The sequence below is a fragment of the Diachasma alloeum genome, unplaced genomic scaffold (genome assembly GCF_001412515.2).
Source record: "Diachasma alloeum isolate Michigan unplaced genomic scaffold, Dall2.0 Dall_scaffold_00617, whole genome shotgun sequence".
NCBI classification, from domain to species: Eukaryota; Metazoa; Arthropoda; class Insecta; order Hymenoptera; family Braconidae; genus Diachasma; species Diachasma alloeum.
Genome location: NW_021680749.1, coordinates 356,877 through 371,545, shown reverse-complemented (window position 1 = coordinate 371,545; position 14,669 = coordinate 356,877). Strand labels below are relative to the sequence as shown.

Sequence of the window (14,669 nt, the reverse complement as noted above, 5' to 3'; positions counted from 1 at the left end):
AAATCCGTGTTGACCCATCCTCTTCTGTTCGATTCATAGAAGGGCGATAATCATGCTCAATCCATCATTTTTCTTTCATTACAAAATCTATACTAAAGAAAAGGAAAAAGATATTTGGCAACAGTAAAATCTCGGCAATAATAATAGTACAGAAAGCCTTTGAGTAGGCATTTCATTTGAGGCCACGAATATGTTGAATGCTGAAAGGATTGATTATGCAATAGAAACGTGGGGTGCACGTGGAAATTTATTAAAGAACTATGAATCCGCTCATCTGAATGTGTAATGAACGTTGCGGAGGGGAGTGAATACCCTTTGAGCGTCCACATCGAGGGCATATGAAAATTTTGTAATATTGAGAGGTATGAGGACGGGCATTGGGGAAGGGGAATTAATTGAACAGTGTTGTTTGGAAACAAATCATACGCATAAAATGTTTATACTCATTCCACAGGCGGGTATTCAAGTTCATACTTGATGTAATTTTCAGACGTGTAGACATACCAAAAAGGAGATTATTAATATTTACTTCCAATTCAATGCAAGTTTGAAATGTGTTTTATGCAGGGAAAGGGGGTGGAGATGGTTGTATAAGTGACATATTGTACTTGAGCCTTCAGCCAATATTTGCGACTACGTCTAATTTCTAATAATGTGAAATATCAAGTGGAAATCATTTAATTATTTCATAAAATGAGGAACAGGTCAACAATTTGCGTTATTACATGGAACATTTGGTGGTTTCAGCCGGAGGGGATTGGGACTTTCTTCCTAGACTGTTATTGAGTGGAAAGCTTAACATCCAGAAAAATATACAGTTTATATTATGCTCTCAGTCGAATTTAAAATAGATTATGCTCAGTATCAATATGATATAAGTACGTAAATGTATTGGTTTTTATAATTTTATCCATTTTCGTTTCTAGAAGTCATTATTTGCCGGATGATAATTAAATGCAAGGCGTTTGCAATTTAATTCAATTATCAAGAATTTTTTGTCCATGTTTCATTAAGATTGAGGAATTAAGGAAAAATAGGGTATAATGACTATTTGATACAAATATTGTTTCTCCCTCTGAGGGATAAAATTTGCAAAATATAAATAGGCTGTTTGAAGTTTTTTAAAATCGTTTTAGAGATGGTAAGTATCGGTACTTCATTCGAAAAAAAGACTGAATTTAATGAAATATTCTCTTCAATAGTCTTGAGGAAGATGGATGAAAATGATTTCATCAAGTTCGTTATCTCTTTCTATTCATGTGAAAAACAATGCCATCCATCGTTTAGGCAATGCTGAATTGTTTTATTACTCTTATATGATAAAATATTCATATCTACACACAAGTGCACATCAGTCATCCAAATTAATTCTCTATCGATTTGTTAATAATTGAATTTCGATAAACACTGTTGTACTCGTTGATTAATATAGTAGTGGTAAAATGTAACAAGTGACAACTCACATTTTCAGTGAGTTCCACTTCGCCTTTTTTATGTATTCATTTCGTAAACGGTTGAGGCAGGGTAACATTGTCAACGATATTTTTCATGTAGCATTGTAGAAACAATGAAAAGGTCATTAAAATTTCCTTCTAATCTTTCTCATCTTATTGTGCTCCAGATTTGACTCATTACATTTTACACACGGTAGCAGGGAAAAAATGATCATAATTCAAAGAAATTGAAAAGTATTAAAAAATGTTATCGATGCAGCAAATTACATCGATAGTATCCGACCAATAATGAATACTAATTTATATAATTTAATTAATAATTGACAGATAACCAATTGAGTTATACAGGATGACCCACGGCTTTATGAAGGCGTAAAATTTGTTCTAATAGTCAAAACTTAGATAAACTTTCTAATTTCAACATCACCGCTGATCATCCCCATCATTGATTGTTTATTACTTTTTTCTCAATACCACTTCTTTCTCTCAGTATACTTTTTTCACCTACACAATTTTAATTAATTAGAAACATTACTTTAAAAATTATGTATGATGGGTCTCGTAGCCCCTTGAGGATGAGATGAAATTGTTATCATAAAAATGAACATTAGCGATTCATTTATGATACTTATATACATTTGTTTAATGTCTCATTTTGTTTTCGAAATTCCAATAAGCAAAATATCCCTAAAACCTGTATTGCAAATATTTTATTTGGTACGTAGCCGAAATAAATGTGACTACGTAACTACTTTCTCTTGCTGATCACACATAATCAAACTGTTAAAAAGTATTAAATAGTTAACAGTTAACGTTATCATAAACATTGTACATAATTTTCTTCATTTTAATTCATTTTTTTTTCTTCTGTTTCAGTGACCGAAAACGCAGTTTAATAAGCCCAGAATAACGAGACGTGAGGTTTTGAGAAATTCGTTAAATTCCAAACATCAAGTTTATTCAATAACTGAAATTTCATTCTCTAACCATCACTGTTTTGTTTCTTAATAAATAGAGTTTAAACAATTGCACTTAATTTTTATCGCTAAGAAGGACAATCTACCAATCGAAAGACACATCGTAAGCCCGAATCCACGATTTGTTAATCTTTTGCATCGTCACTGACACGACAGAAGTATTTCTCAATGAGAATTTTTCAATTGAATTCGCGAGAAATGGCTTTCACCAGTGACTCAGTCTCAATACTAACTAAACTTACAAAATACGGTGAGCAATAATTTCAGTTATTTACACATATTATGTTACAGACGTAAATAGTGTAGAGACATTTTTTTCAAATTTTCACGACTACGAAATAGATGATGATTTTTTATAATTATCATTAAAATCACACAATCCTTGTCATTCTATTTGTTCAATCCTCCAAAGGATTGTTTTTTTTCAATAACGCAGCCTCTCGAATTGTTTCGATAATTGAATAGGCTACCCTGTTTCGTTAAACTCTGTCAATGATTATTTATCCCATTGTTAATTTAATGCCACACAATCTCATCACTTCAGCATTATTATGTCCATCGAATCGAACTCGAATGATTATCCCACAGTATTAATCCCATTTCAGAGAGTTCTATTCAAATTTTATTCATAATAATAATATCACAACGATTAAAAAAAGTGGTGAAATTGTGTTTCTCATAATTTAAATTCATCGATGTGATAGTCAATTCATCGAGGGCTCCGTATCTATTCTATCATTAATAAATATTGTTTTCACAATTCAAGTGAATGTTGAAAATATTTTACATTTTGGCGAGTTGAAGAAATCATAATAAAAAAATCTCATTTATGCTGCACATGAATAATGATATTTAAATGGTAAAAAACAAAAAGAAAAATCACATTAAAAATTTGTCACTCCATAATATTTTCCCTCATTATTTAGTATACATATAGTACAGAAGCCCTTTCCACTCAGTAGAGAACGTGGCTCATTTCAATAAAATTATCTTTAGTGCCATCAAACTATAGGCTCTATGTTCATATTGACAACAGATTTTGTAATATAATATTCACATAATTCTAAATGACTTTTATCTATCTACGTTACGACGACAAACGAACACAGTCAAACTCTCTGTCTCGTTTATTCTCGTTTGCAATTTGAAATAGTTCACGAAAGGAAATGCCCGTATTCTTTAAATAATTTCAGGCCAATGGAAACTTATTCTCTTATACTCTTTGTATTAATAATAAATTGAGTAGTTTTTCAGCCCAAATCCGGGCATATTGACATTGATTTAAACATCAAAGTTTTCACGTAGAAATTTTCTTCAGTCATCTCCATCAGGATCGAGATAAAGTTGAAAATGAAGAAACTCAACTAATGGAATAGTTGAATGTCCCCAGGCAATTCTCAACGGTGCAATTTACACTAACAATATCATCATCAGAAACAACCATCGAATAAAGAATGAAATTGTAGAATTAATTCATTTGTTTGCCTGAGTCGAAAAAAGGGCAGTGAATGTAGGTTTTAATACTTAATCCGATTTTCTAGAGTTTAGTAAGTCGAAGATTGTCAATATCGAGTGGTATTTATCAGGAATGATAATTGTATGGCATCCACTCATAAAGTTTTCCTTATTTTTCAATTAATTCGAATGAAGGATGAATCGTTGTCAAACGAAAATTGAATCGTAGTCACATCCTCGTAATTTCTTACCCCAACTCTGGCACTTATTTTCATAAATACGACTTGTTGATTTTTTGACCTTGTGTTCAGAGATATGTAAGACAGATTCACAAGATATTCCCCCAAACCTCATACTTACAAGCATGAGTTTTAATCTTTGGGACTCATGTTCCTGGTGCTTACCAAGGTCAGGAAGTTTTGTGATTATTTTTGGTTTTCGTTTGTGCCGAAAGTCATTAGCTGCAGTTGAGTGTTCCATTTGAGTCACGTTAAAGCTCTCTTTTGGTGTTCTATTTCGTTTTCTTAGTTCATTTTCAAGGCGACGTTGCGCATTTAATTTTTCCTTAATGAGTCTACGATGGTTATCGCTCGCAATTCGCAACTGTTGTAGTACGTTGTTAATCCGCTCGAATGTGTTACTATTACATTGATACGGAAGCCGTTCAAGTTCCACTGTTAATGGGGAATATTCAAAATTCAGAGGCTTTGAAATTTCACTGATTCGGGATGACGAGGATAGGGATGTATTCCAGGTTGAATATGTCTTTGGAGAACCGGCAATATCATGAGCAAGGCTGTCATTGCAATAGTAATCTCGTCATGGGAGATTCTACTTGAAATCCGGATCTCATACATGCGTTGCTAGTGTACCCGTACCAGATGCACGTTTGACTGTTGCTACACCACCATTTGGTCCCCCGGTTATATAATGCGCTGATAGAGGCGTCTGGAATTAATTTTTTCATGCATGGTTACTAATCTGCTTAATATTTGAAATTAAATTGAGTCTTTGATGATTTAGAAGAAAATTTACATTGAAAATTTTATGCTTTCCAGTACAATTCGATAGATATGTTTGATGAGGAAGGCTTGGAAAAATAAAAAATTAAGAGAGAAAAATTTTCCACTTAATTCGGGAGTAAATATCTCGTCTTCAAGGTTGAGTACTTAGCGCTGTTAAAAGTTCATGAACATTTCCAACTAGTGATGAAGCTTAAATATCAACATTGATTATATTTCTCTTTCGTGAGGGACGTTTTCACCCGTGAGGGTTGGACGTCCCCACACTAGCGCCCAAATACTGGCTTATTCCGACTTTTGCGAAAATGGTCAAATGATCAGAGATGGATCAATTTAATCATTCATACAAAAAATTTTACGCGAAAGAGAAGTAAACAAAAAATTGGAGTTTTTAATTTTTGGTAACTAAAAATTCAACATATATATTTTTAAAATATTTATTTTGGATATGATTACTGATTCTCGCTTCTTAATTATAAAAAAATAGGGAAAATGTAACTAAAAGTTCCTTTGTTAACCTAAAAAAGTCGTCATTTGCAATAGGTCGACTTTATTCTCAAAAATTTCGTATGAATATCAATTAGAATCTGTGAATTTCCACAAAAAGAATGGAAAATGAATGGAGACACCAATGGGAATTTCAGAGAGAAAGTACGCTAGCGAAATCTGAATTACTGAGATATAGTAGAACAAAAGAATAGGTCCATTAAACATAGAGTTGGCATTCATAAATAAAGTTTACACATAATATTTGAAGAAAAAAAAATTTCCCTGACATATTAATCAAATGAATAAAAGTTGTTAAACGAATGAATTGAAGAATGCATCTTCTCCCCCATTTTTTAAACGTTGAATTTTCGGTTACAGAAACTGCAAAACTCTAATTTTGAGCGGCCTAAGACAATTTTGACCTACAGAATCAGATTACTGAAAAAGAATGATGCGAAAAAAGTGTTCATTAAAAACCAAAAAACTCTTTTCTTTTGCATTTCTGTTGCTTTCGACGATCCTCGAAATGCTGTAACCCATGTTTCTCCATGCATTTAGGCGGAAAAATCGAACTTTACCGTGCAGATAAGCCAAAAAATAGTATGTGATAGGTTACACGCGGGTCGGAATTTCCTGTTTTCCTCCGTTGGTGCATAATCTGCTATTATATCCCAATTTAAACAATTAATAATTAATTGAATATTGGTACATTTTCATGGGTAATTTTACTCCATAAATTCTAGATTCTATGAAAATTTAAAGGAAAGAAAAAACAAGTGCACAATTTCTCTTTTTTGTAACTAGGTGGGTCATTTTCGCTAATAAATTAGTTATTTGCCTATGGTGCCTAAATTTTGGATACTCATTTCTAATCCTTATTTCTGCCTTTTAGTACTCTCGTAAATATCAGTTTTGACCTTTATGTCTCACACTTAATTTTGACTCTCGTTACCCACAGTTTTGACCCTCATGACCCTCAGATGGAACCGATTTGAACGATATATTGTTGAGTTATCGTGGGAGCACCGAATTTTAGAAAATGTTTAAATGTTGAAAACTACACCACCGATTAAAATTAAATTTAAAGCAGATAGTAGAGCTCACTGAACTCTACATTTCGTGGAAAAAATGATAAAATATGATTTCTGAGCGCAACATTAGTGATACTTCTCCTAATACAAAAAGCATTATGATTACAATGCTTTAATTCACAAGCAAAAATCGTATAAATATAGAGAGTAAATGTGAAATGTTGGAAATGTGAGATTCCTTCCCGTTTTAAAATGATTGAATAAAGGATGGGTAGATATTTAATTTATTATTCATTCAATTTGAGGAAATTAATCAATATTGTCAGATAATATCCTACAATTCCCCATGACTTTGCCGGGAGGAATATTCAGAAATTTCTAACATCAATGCCGGCGCTTTCTGGGCGACAAAAAATCATTATAGGGGTTAAGAAAATCATTAGATAACGCTTGCATTACCTGTGGTCCGGCACCATTGAGTGTGCTCAGGCTATTCATCCGCATAGCCTGAGTGTAAGGGGGTGGTGCTGGCGTCACTCCCGGTATGGCCGTGTGGGGCGCGTGCCTGAGTTGTTCAGCTGCTGACATTCTGGTGATTAAAAAACACGACGGAGATAAGAAAAGAGCTTTCAACTGATGGAATTTCTCACACAATTCACTAAACTCTTTCGAAAAATGGCTCTGAAAATTCCGGAATTCTTCAACATGATGATGAAAGTATAGATCATTAGTTGTAGCCATATGAGAAAGATATTTCAGCCCTCATTGATCCACTGAAAATTTAATATCTTTTCGACGGGATATATTAAATCCTCCTTACGAATAATTAATAACTCTAGGAAAAATCACCAAGAGGCATTCATTTTCCTTTGACCTTTTCCTCGAAAAGAATTAGTTACTGAGATACGAAAGATTTTATATTTCTAGTGCTGAATTTTGCTGTCTCGTCCCCCCGTTGAACGATTAAAAATTTACATTTTTTGAGGACATCGATATTCCATTCTGTTTACAAAATTGCCACACACCATATTATGAAATTATTGAGAGAATTACAGACAAATTTCATCTTTTCTGGATGATTTAACGTGAAGATTCCGGGTAGTGTGAAAAATGCTGATACTGGTAATCTACAGTTAAGGCTTGAAACTTCCAAGGCTCAGCTTGAATCCAAAGGGGCTTTTATCGAAAAATTCACATAGAAATCGCCGACAGTGTGATTATTAAATGGATTCAATATCATCGAACTTAGCTTTTTTTGGGTATCATTTTCTAATAGGCAGAAAATTGTTCTATGAACTTTGAAAAACACGAATGTTGTCTGATTGACTTGAACACGCTTAACCCTATGGAATATCCCCCAACTCTTGGATTCTGACGACAAATCCAGTCTAAATATTAATGCTCTCATGAAATCTCCATAGACAATTACCTCAGGTATGGATTGCCATATGCAGCTGAGAATCTCGGATCGATTATTGATGTAGTTTGTGGTGTGGTATTTCCCAAATTGGCCGAACTCAGGCCAATTTTCTTCGATGCCAATATACCACTTGAGGGTATACGACTGAGTGATTCCCGCGATGCCCCAATTCCCTGTGTACTGGGTGGCATGTAGTCCCTCGTATAATCGACATAGGGCACATAACCGTTGTTATTACTACCGTCCTGTTAATTTTGATAAATGTGTTAGAATCGTAAATCATTGAATAGTCATTCATTTAGGTGAAATTAATGGGTTTGGGGAAGTTTACCTTAATTTTAGCCTTCTAGCTATATTTATTTATTGTCTTTGCAAAGGAATAATTGAAATGAATGAGGAAAATAATGAATTAATGTCCTATCTTAGTATTTGTAGGATTGAGAAGAATTATCATAGAATTATCATATTTTTCGTCATTACGCCGGAGAACAGTTTTCTGGCGAACATGAGCTGTAAAAGGTTTTTTTCGTCTAAATGACGAATATTATTTTTTGCTTATGATGGAGGATGAATTTCTTTTTAATGGAAAATTTCCTCAGTCTCAAAGATGTCTTGGGCATTTTTTTGCTACAACTATTCATTCCCGAAATGAAGGCACAATTAATGGAGATTACATTCTCCACAACTTGCATTAATAAAATTTTTCTTACTAATAAATGAGTTGCAGTCTTTCACGTTGCTAGTAGTCAGGAAACATTAGGTAGTAAATGGAAATACCACAGTGGTATACAAAATCAATGAGTGAGATTAGTAAATCACATTTGAAGTAGGGCTGTTACTACACTAAGAAAAAAAATTTCTAAGAAATAGAAATTCTATGATCGTTCATCGATTGAATAGTCGCAAAACAAAATGCTATTGTAAGACACAAATATCAATTTGAACTAAACCAAAATTGGATTGTATGAAATCGATTTTGTTATAGTATAGTATATTTTGTTTATTCTATCGAATTTAGACAATACATGTTTTTGCGACAAAATCGATTTCATACAATTCAATTTTGGTTCAGTTCAAACGCTTCGGATTTGGCGCATATAATTTTTTTTCACAATTGCAATGGAAAAATAATCAGTTCAAATGATGAAGAATTGCGTTTGTCGTAAACAAGAAACTGCTCACCGCGAAAGTCTCGCATCAATGAGTATCCAACAATATGTTCCTCATAGACCAAATGAATATTTTATTGCATCTATGAATTCGGCTTTCCCAATAAAAAAACAAAAGAATTCGACTTTCAATCGAACAGATATTCTTTTGCGGGATATCATGACGCTGATAAATTGGGTAATTACATGCTTTATTCGAAGAAGATATCTGATAATACAGACATTGATTTGTATGTACTGAAAAGTAGATAGTAACAAAAGAAACGTTTAGATAACTGATCTCATTCTTTTTCAATCGAAAACATTAAAATTAAATCGATATTTGTGTCTTACAATAGGATTTTCTTTTGCGACTATTCAATCGATGAACGATTTGGAACAATCACAGAATTTTTATTTCTTAGAAATTTTTTTTCTCAGTCTACTTACTGTGTTTTTTGGAGGAAACGAGGGTTCCGTGTAATCGGCGCTGTATCGATAACCAAGTGGATTAGGTACTGGGCCAGCTAGAGCCAAGGCATTTACACCCCTAGTGCTGCCTTCTCCCTCACTGTCTAGAGCGGTCACGCTTTCCGCGTTGCTCACACTAGATCCAGCGCGTATATCTGCCTTGACATCTGAGAGATTGCTACTGCGATCACTTTCACGGTAGCGATCTGCGTTTAAATCTGTCTCTTCTGTCGAAAAATGAGGAGAAAAATTCAGTTGAATAAAAAAAAACAATCATTTACTATATGGAATGCTGAAAGTATTTGATCGTTCAAAAATGATGTCACTACTAAAATATCGCATTGTAAATTACAATAAAGTCTTTCCAACTTGTAATTGTCCTGTTATTTGCAGATATTGGTTCTAGTTCATGATAGTGTAAATTCTGACTTTTCTAGCCGTAATCTGGAGCTTCCAAGAAAAATGCAAATTTGAATTTAAAAAAAATAATTTTTATATGAATATTTTGTATTTTATGAAATGAAAATATTCTATTCATTAGTCATTTTTTTATAAGAGAAAAGTCAACGACTTTGCTCGTCATCAAAAATATTTTTTGTGGTACCTGCCGAGTTCACTTTTCGAAACGGTAGTGGGGGTAATGTGGTTGTTTTTGTGCACGAGTGCGTAAAGTTCAAGAGCGTGCGTAAAGTGAATTTCGAGTGCGTAAAGCGAAGCTTTACGGAGAATTCACTTTACGCACGCCGTGCGGAAAACAACCGCTTTACGCACACTAATCCGTTTCGAAAAGTGCACTTTTGAGGCAGGTATCACAAAATAGTATATTTCGTAACGAGTGCAAAAAACATTTTTTCACGAGTTACGAACAATATTTTTCATCACAATGTGGCGGAAATTGGACTTTTAGGCACGCGGAGCGTGCCGAAAAGTTCACTTTTCGTCACAGCGTGATGAAAAAACAATTATGATTGTCATTTCTTTTATGAGTGAAATTTTAAACTCAGAACATAAAATGCTGCGGAAATTTCCATCCGATCCAAGAACCATCGTGATGCTCATTTTCATATCGCATTTACGTGAGACGATCACTAAATTAGTAAAAAAAAATGTCTGGGTATGTTTGCATTAACAGAATAGCAACTTTATTGTAAAGAGATCCTAATTTTTGGGAAATATTATTTATTTCATTATTTGTAACGGAATTCGTCAAAAGATTCATGCGACTGGCCATCGCTCGAGTGCCTTTAACCTGTGAAAATTATTTGAGTTACTAGCGCCGACCCGGCCGTCTTGATCTTGTGTCTTGTTTATGTAATGGAGAATTTAACGAATTTGAATGACAATTCCATTTTTGTTAAGTCATAACATGACTTTTAATAGTTTCATTTTCATTCGATTTGCATCTTAATTTATAGTTTTGTCTGATGCTGAGATTACACCTGAAGGACTTTTCGCTGAATATAATGAAATTGAAAAATTCATGATAATCTTTCATGTGCTCATTCTGTTTTCAGTCTACTAAATGACTTGAAATATTTACCATGGAATGCTTTACATGTTTAATAATGGTCTTATTTGATAGTGTTCTTTGATATCATCAGAGTATCGAATGAATACAAACTCAGATTTAGCAAATGGAAATAAGAAAAGTACAGAGCAAAAGTAGAAGCCAGGTGTCACTTGATTTTATGAATGGCTGACAATTTTCATACTTCAATTAATTCTCGTTTATTACCATTTTTGTTTGATTTTCATCGCTCACGCTTGTTTTGATTGAAAAATAGTGTCGTTTCGTCTGATCGATTTAAACAGGCATTTCCCTAATTACCGACCGTGATTCTTTTAAAAAATTATAGAATCCTGTGAATACCTTATTTTTAATAATATTCGATGACTTTTCATTTATTTGTCATTTCGTGTAATAATTGAAGAAATTATTCATTTTTGTCTCCTTGAATTTTCCGTCCCTGAATGTTTGTTAAAGGTCTTTTGGGGCACTTTTGTTTCCTCCATTTTTTTTACTTTCTTCATCCGATTAATTAAATTTTTCCCTCTAGTTCTAGTTGAATTTCTACACCTTTCGATTATTGTTTTTTTTACAGGCTCGATTATGTTTTCCTCGCTCAACTATAAATATTCAATTCAGTTGTTTCTGAGGATTTCGGAATTCTAGGATAAAAATATTTGGGAGTTTCATGTAGATATTTGAATTTTTCGTTTTAAAATTCCTAGATTCTATTTGAAATCATCCTCATGAAAAAAAAATTGAATCTCCACCAGTGCCAAATTGAAGAAAACCAAATGATGAGTCATCTCAGGCATATAACTATATAACTATTTGATGACATATAACTATTTGAGGATTCTAGGTCAAAAATTTTGGCTATTTATTCTCTCCCCATGCCAAGTATTTTTTCCAAGTTTACTGGAAGATGGATTGAATGAAAAAATTATGATTTATAATACACGGAGAGGAAAGCTGGATAAAAATTACCATGAAAATCGTGGCGAAGTTTACTGTACGGATGGTAATCGTGGAGCAAAATGTGATTCGATGAAAAAATACCTGTTTGTGGAGGATATTTTATAATTCGTTCAGTAAAAAAATTATATGTATGGATGCAAAAATTATCCTCCTGTACAGTAAAATTTCCCACACCGATAGGGTATTTTTCCTTCCGAACGGAAGTTTTATAATCGCTGAAATCTAAGTTTCCATTTTTTTGTGTGACGGTAACTAAATAATGTGATTTTTAGATAGTGTCTGTATGTATGTGTGTATATATGGATGCATGTGGTTCTTTTTCTTAATTTTTTTCCTCGAAATTTTCTTACAAGGAATGAATCGAATTTCATAAGTTTTTTCATGGTCACAGACTTTAATAAGCTCTATTCATTGACACCAATTAAAATTTATCTTTCATACAGATTCCGAAAAATTTATATTTTTCAAAAAATGTATTTTTCAACGATTACTCAAAAAATTGTCATCAGAATGGAATTGGTTATGGCTCAAAAAATTGATAACGATACTCTCATCATTCTATCAGAATATGATGGGTGTCGCGCAATTCATTGTTGAGTCACAGCAGATTGTTTATCCGATTTGAAGGAGAAAATCAGTCAGTGTGATTTAAAGAATCATCAGGGATATCAATTAAATCAGGATTTCAAAAGTGTATGTCAATGTCTTCAAAATCAAGTGGAGTAATAGTGAGGACTGCATCATTGCTTATCAAGTTTCGTAATACCGTCATGAGCTTATTATATAAAAATCTCTATCTCTATTAAACTCAGGTACCAGTCTATTACGTTGAACCCTTATCCATATTGATTCATTGTTCCGACTAACTTCTGACAGAACATACAGAATATACATCCTGAATTAACCCTGATTAAATCCCCGCCATACACTAATTAAACCTTGATTGAACCTTGATTAAACCTGGACTGAAAACGAATTTGAGTCGTGAGTGGGTCTGAATGTAAAATTATTTGATAGAAGGAAATAATACACAAAATTTTGATGACATTTCAGTTAATGATAGTACTATGACATGAAAAAATAGAAGAAGAGAATAGTGAAATAAGAATTTCAAAAAAGAAAACCCATTCAGAAGTAAACTGCTAATTTTTTAGCAATAATGACTATACTTGTTTATAAAAAAGTACCATTGTCCACTTGTTTTTCTTGCACTCATCTGAAGGTCATGGGGACGAATAGAAGTGGAGTTTTACCAAACGCGTTTGGTAAAAATTATGTTCCTGTTACAGAAAAACTATACGAAACATTGAGCAATCATTCAGGCTCAGTGGGATTATTTTTGATGGAATGCAAGGTAAATTTTACAGTTTCAGCACAAATTACCATCACATTGCGTAAATTTTCCCCGGCCAACGGTGAAAAATTCATTATTCGTCTCGCACTTTTTCCCCCGACATAGGATGAAAAAGTACTGAAAATCGAGTTTGCTCCAAAATTACTCAACATGTTTGGTAATTTTTCTATAACAAATTTCTCCGTGTAGAAAGCCTCATTCATCTAGTTTTATAACCTATTGTGTGTTTCATATCATTGAAAGCAAGGTTATGAAGATGATCATTTATTCGAAACTAATTCCATTAATTCTGTTGAAAGAAATAAAGGAAATTTCATAATCTTGCTAATGTTAATTATTATAAAGAAATGCAACGATGACTCCCAAAAAAAGATCGATGCACTTCATGGCAGAATTATTCATTGAAATTGAATTCAATGATTTTACTCAACCCCACTTACCTTGTTGGCTAAAAATTTTGGCTGTAATGTTTATATTTTCAAAGGAAGCAGACATTCATTCATATTTTTTTTCCAAAAATTTCTCTCGTTTTTCATTTATTTTCCTATTTTGAAACGACACAACGTTTGTTTACGCAGTTTATGATACCACATAAATACGCGTGAATCGAGTGTCGCATATGTGGATTGCCCACATTTGGCATTTGTGGTTACAACGATTCAGATTCCATGTTTGATATATCGAAACTCTGTGGTTTATCGATGTGTTTATCGACATTGTGATTCGATGTCATGTCTTCTTCACATGGGGAATGGGGAATGCCACTTTCGATTAATCGCTGTTTTTCGATTAATCGATGTCAATGTGAATTCGAGAAATGTCATGTCCTTTTTAGATATTTGAATATTTGAAGTTATAAAAAGAGTATACTTCAAGACAAGTGCCATGCGGTTTTCTTATTCGTGTAGGATTCGTGTTCGAACCGACGGCTGCCGACGGCGAGGAATCACGCGAGTGAAAAACTCCATCTAGTGATTTTCACTTTTACGAGTTCGAGAAAGACCAATGCCAATCCCCGGACGAGGAAAAGTGAAAAGCATTACAAGAAAAAATTATCAGGACCCACAGAAAAACTAATTCATTCACCAAATTCATTTTAATTGAATTCATTCCGGTAAGCATTAGATTTCACAAGCTTTTACGATTATATTCACGTTGCATTAATCCCGAAGTCACAGTTTTGGCCCTTGATGCATGAACATCTGTTTTCTCTAAAAATCGCTTATCGTCGAATCCAGTGAGTTTGAATGAATTTTGTTAAATACATTTCAAAATGATGAAGGTTATAAGTAAGGTATATTAGTATTTTCTTCCATTCATATATTGTTCAAAAAGCATTCTCTCTCTCGTTAATACTTCTTCT

At 33.2% G+C, this 14,669-nt stretch overlaps 1 protein-coding gene across 1 annotated transcript in view; it reads right to left on the bottom strand.

The window, feature by feature from the left end:
* Positions 1-2,395: 2,395 nt before the first annotated feature.
* Positions 2,396-14,669, bottom strand: part of LOC107043701 (irregular chiasm C-roughest protein) — a 120,441-nt gene continuing 108,167 nt past the window's right edge. The window contains exons 9-12 of the mRNA XM_015265284.1: positions 9,447-9,694; positions 7,858-8,093; positions 6,888-7,017; positions 2,396-4,834 (exon numbers count right to left, since the gene is read on the bottom strand). Coding sequence (XP_015120770.1) covers positions 4,736-4,834; positions 6,888-7,017; positions 7,858-8,093; positions 9,447-9,694 — 713 coding nt within the window. The 3' untranslated portion in view covers positions 2,396-4,735. The remainder of the gene's footprint in view (positions 4,835-6,887; positions 7,018-7,857; positions 8,094-9,446; positions 9,695-14,669) is intronic.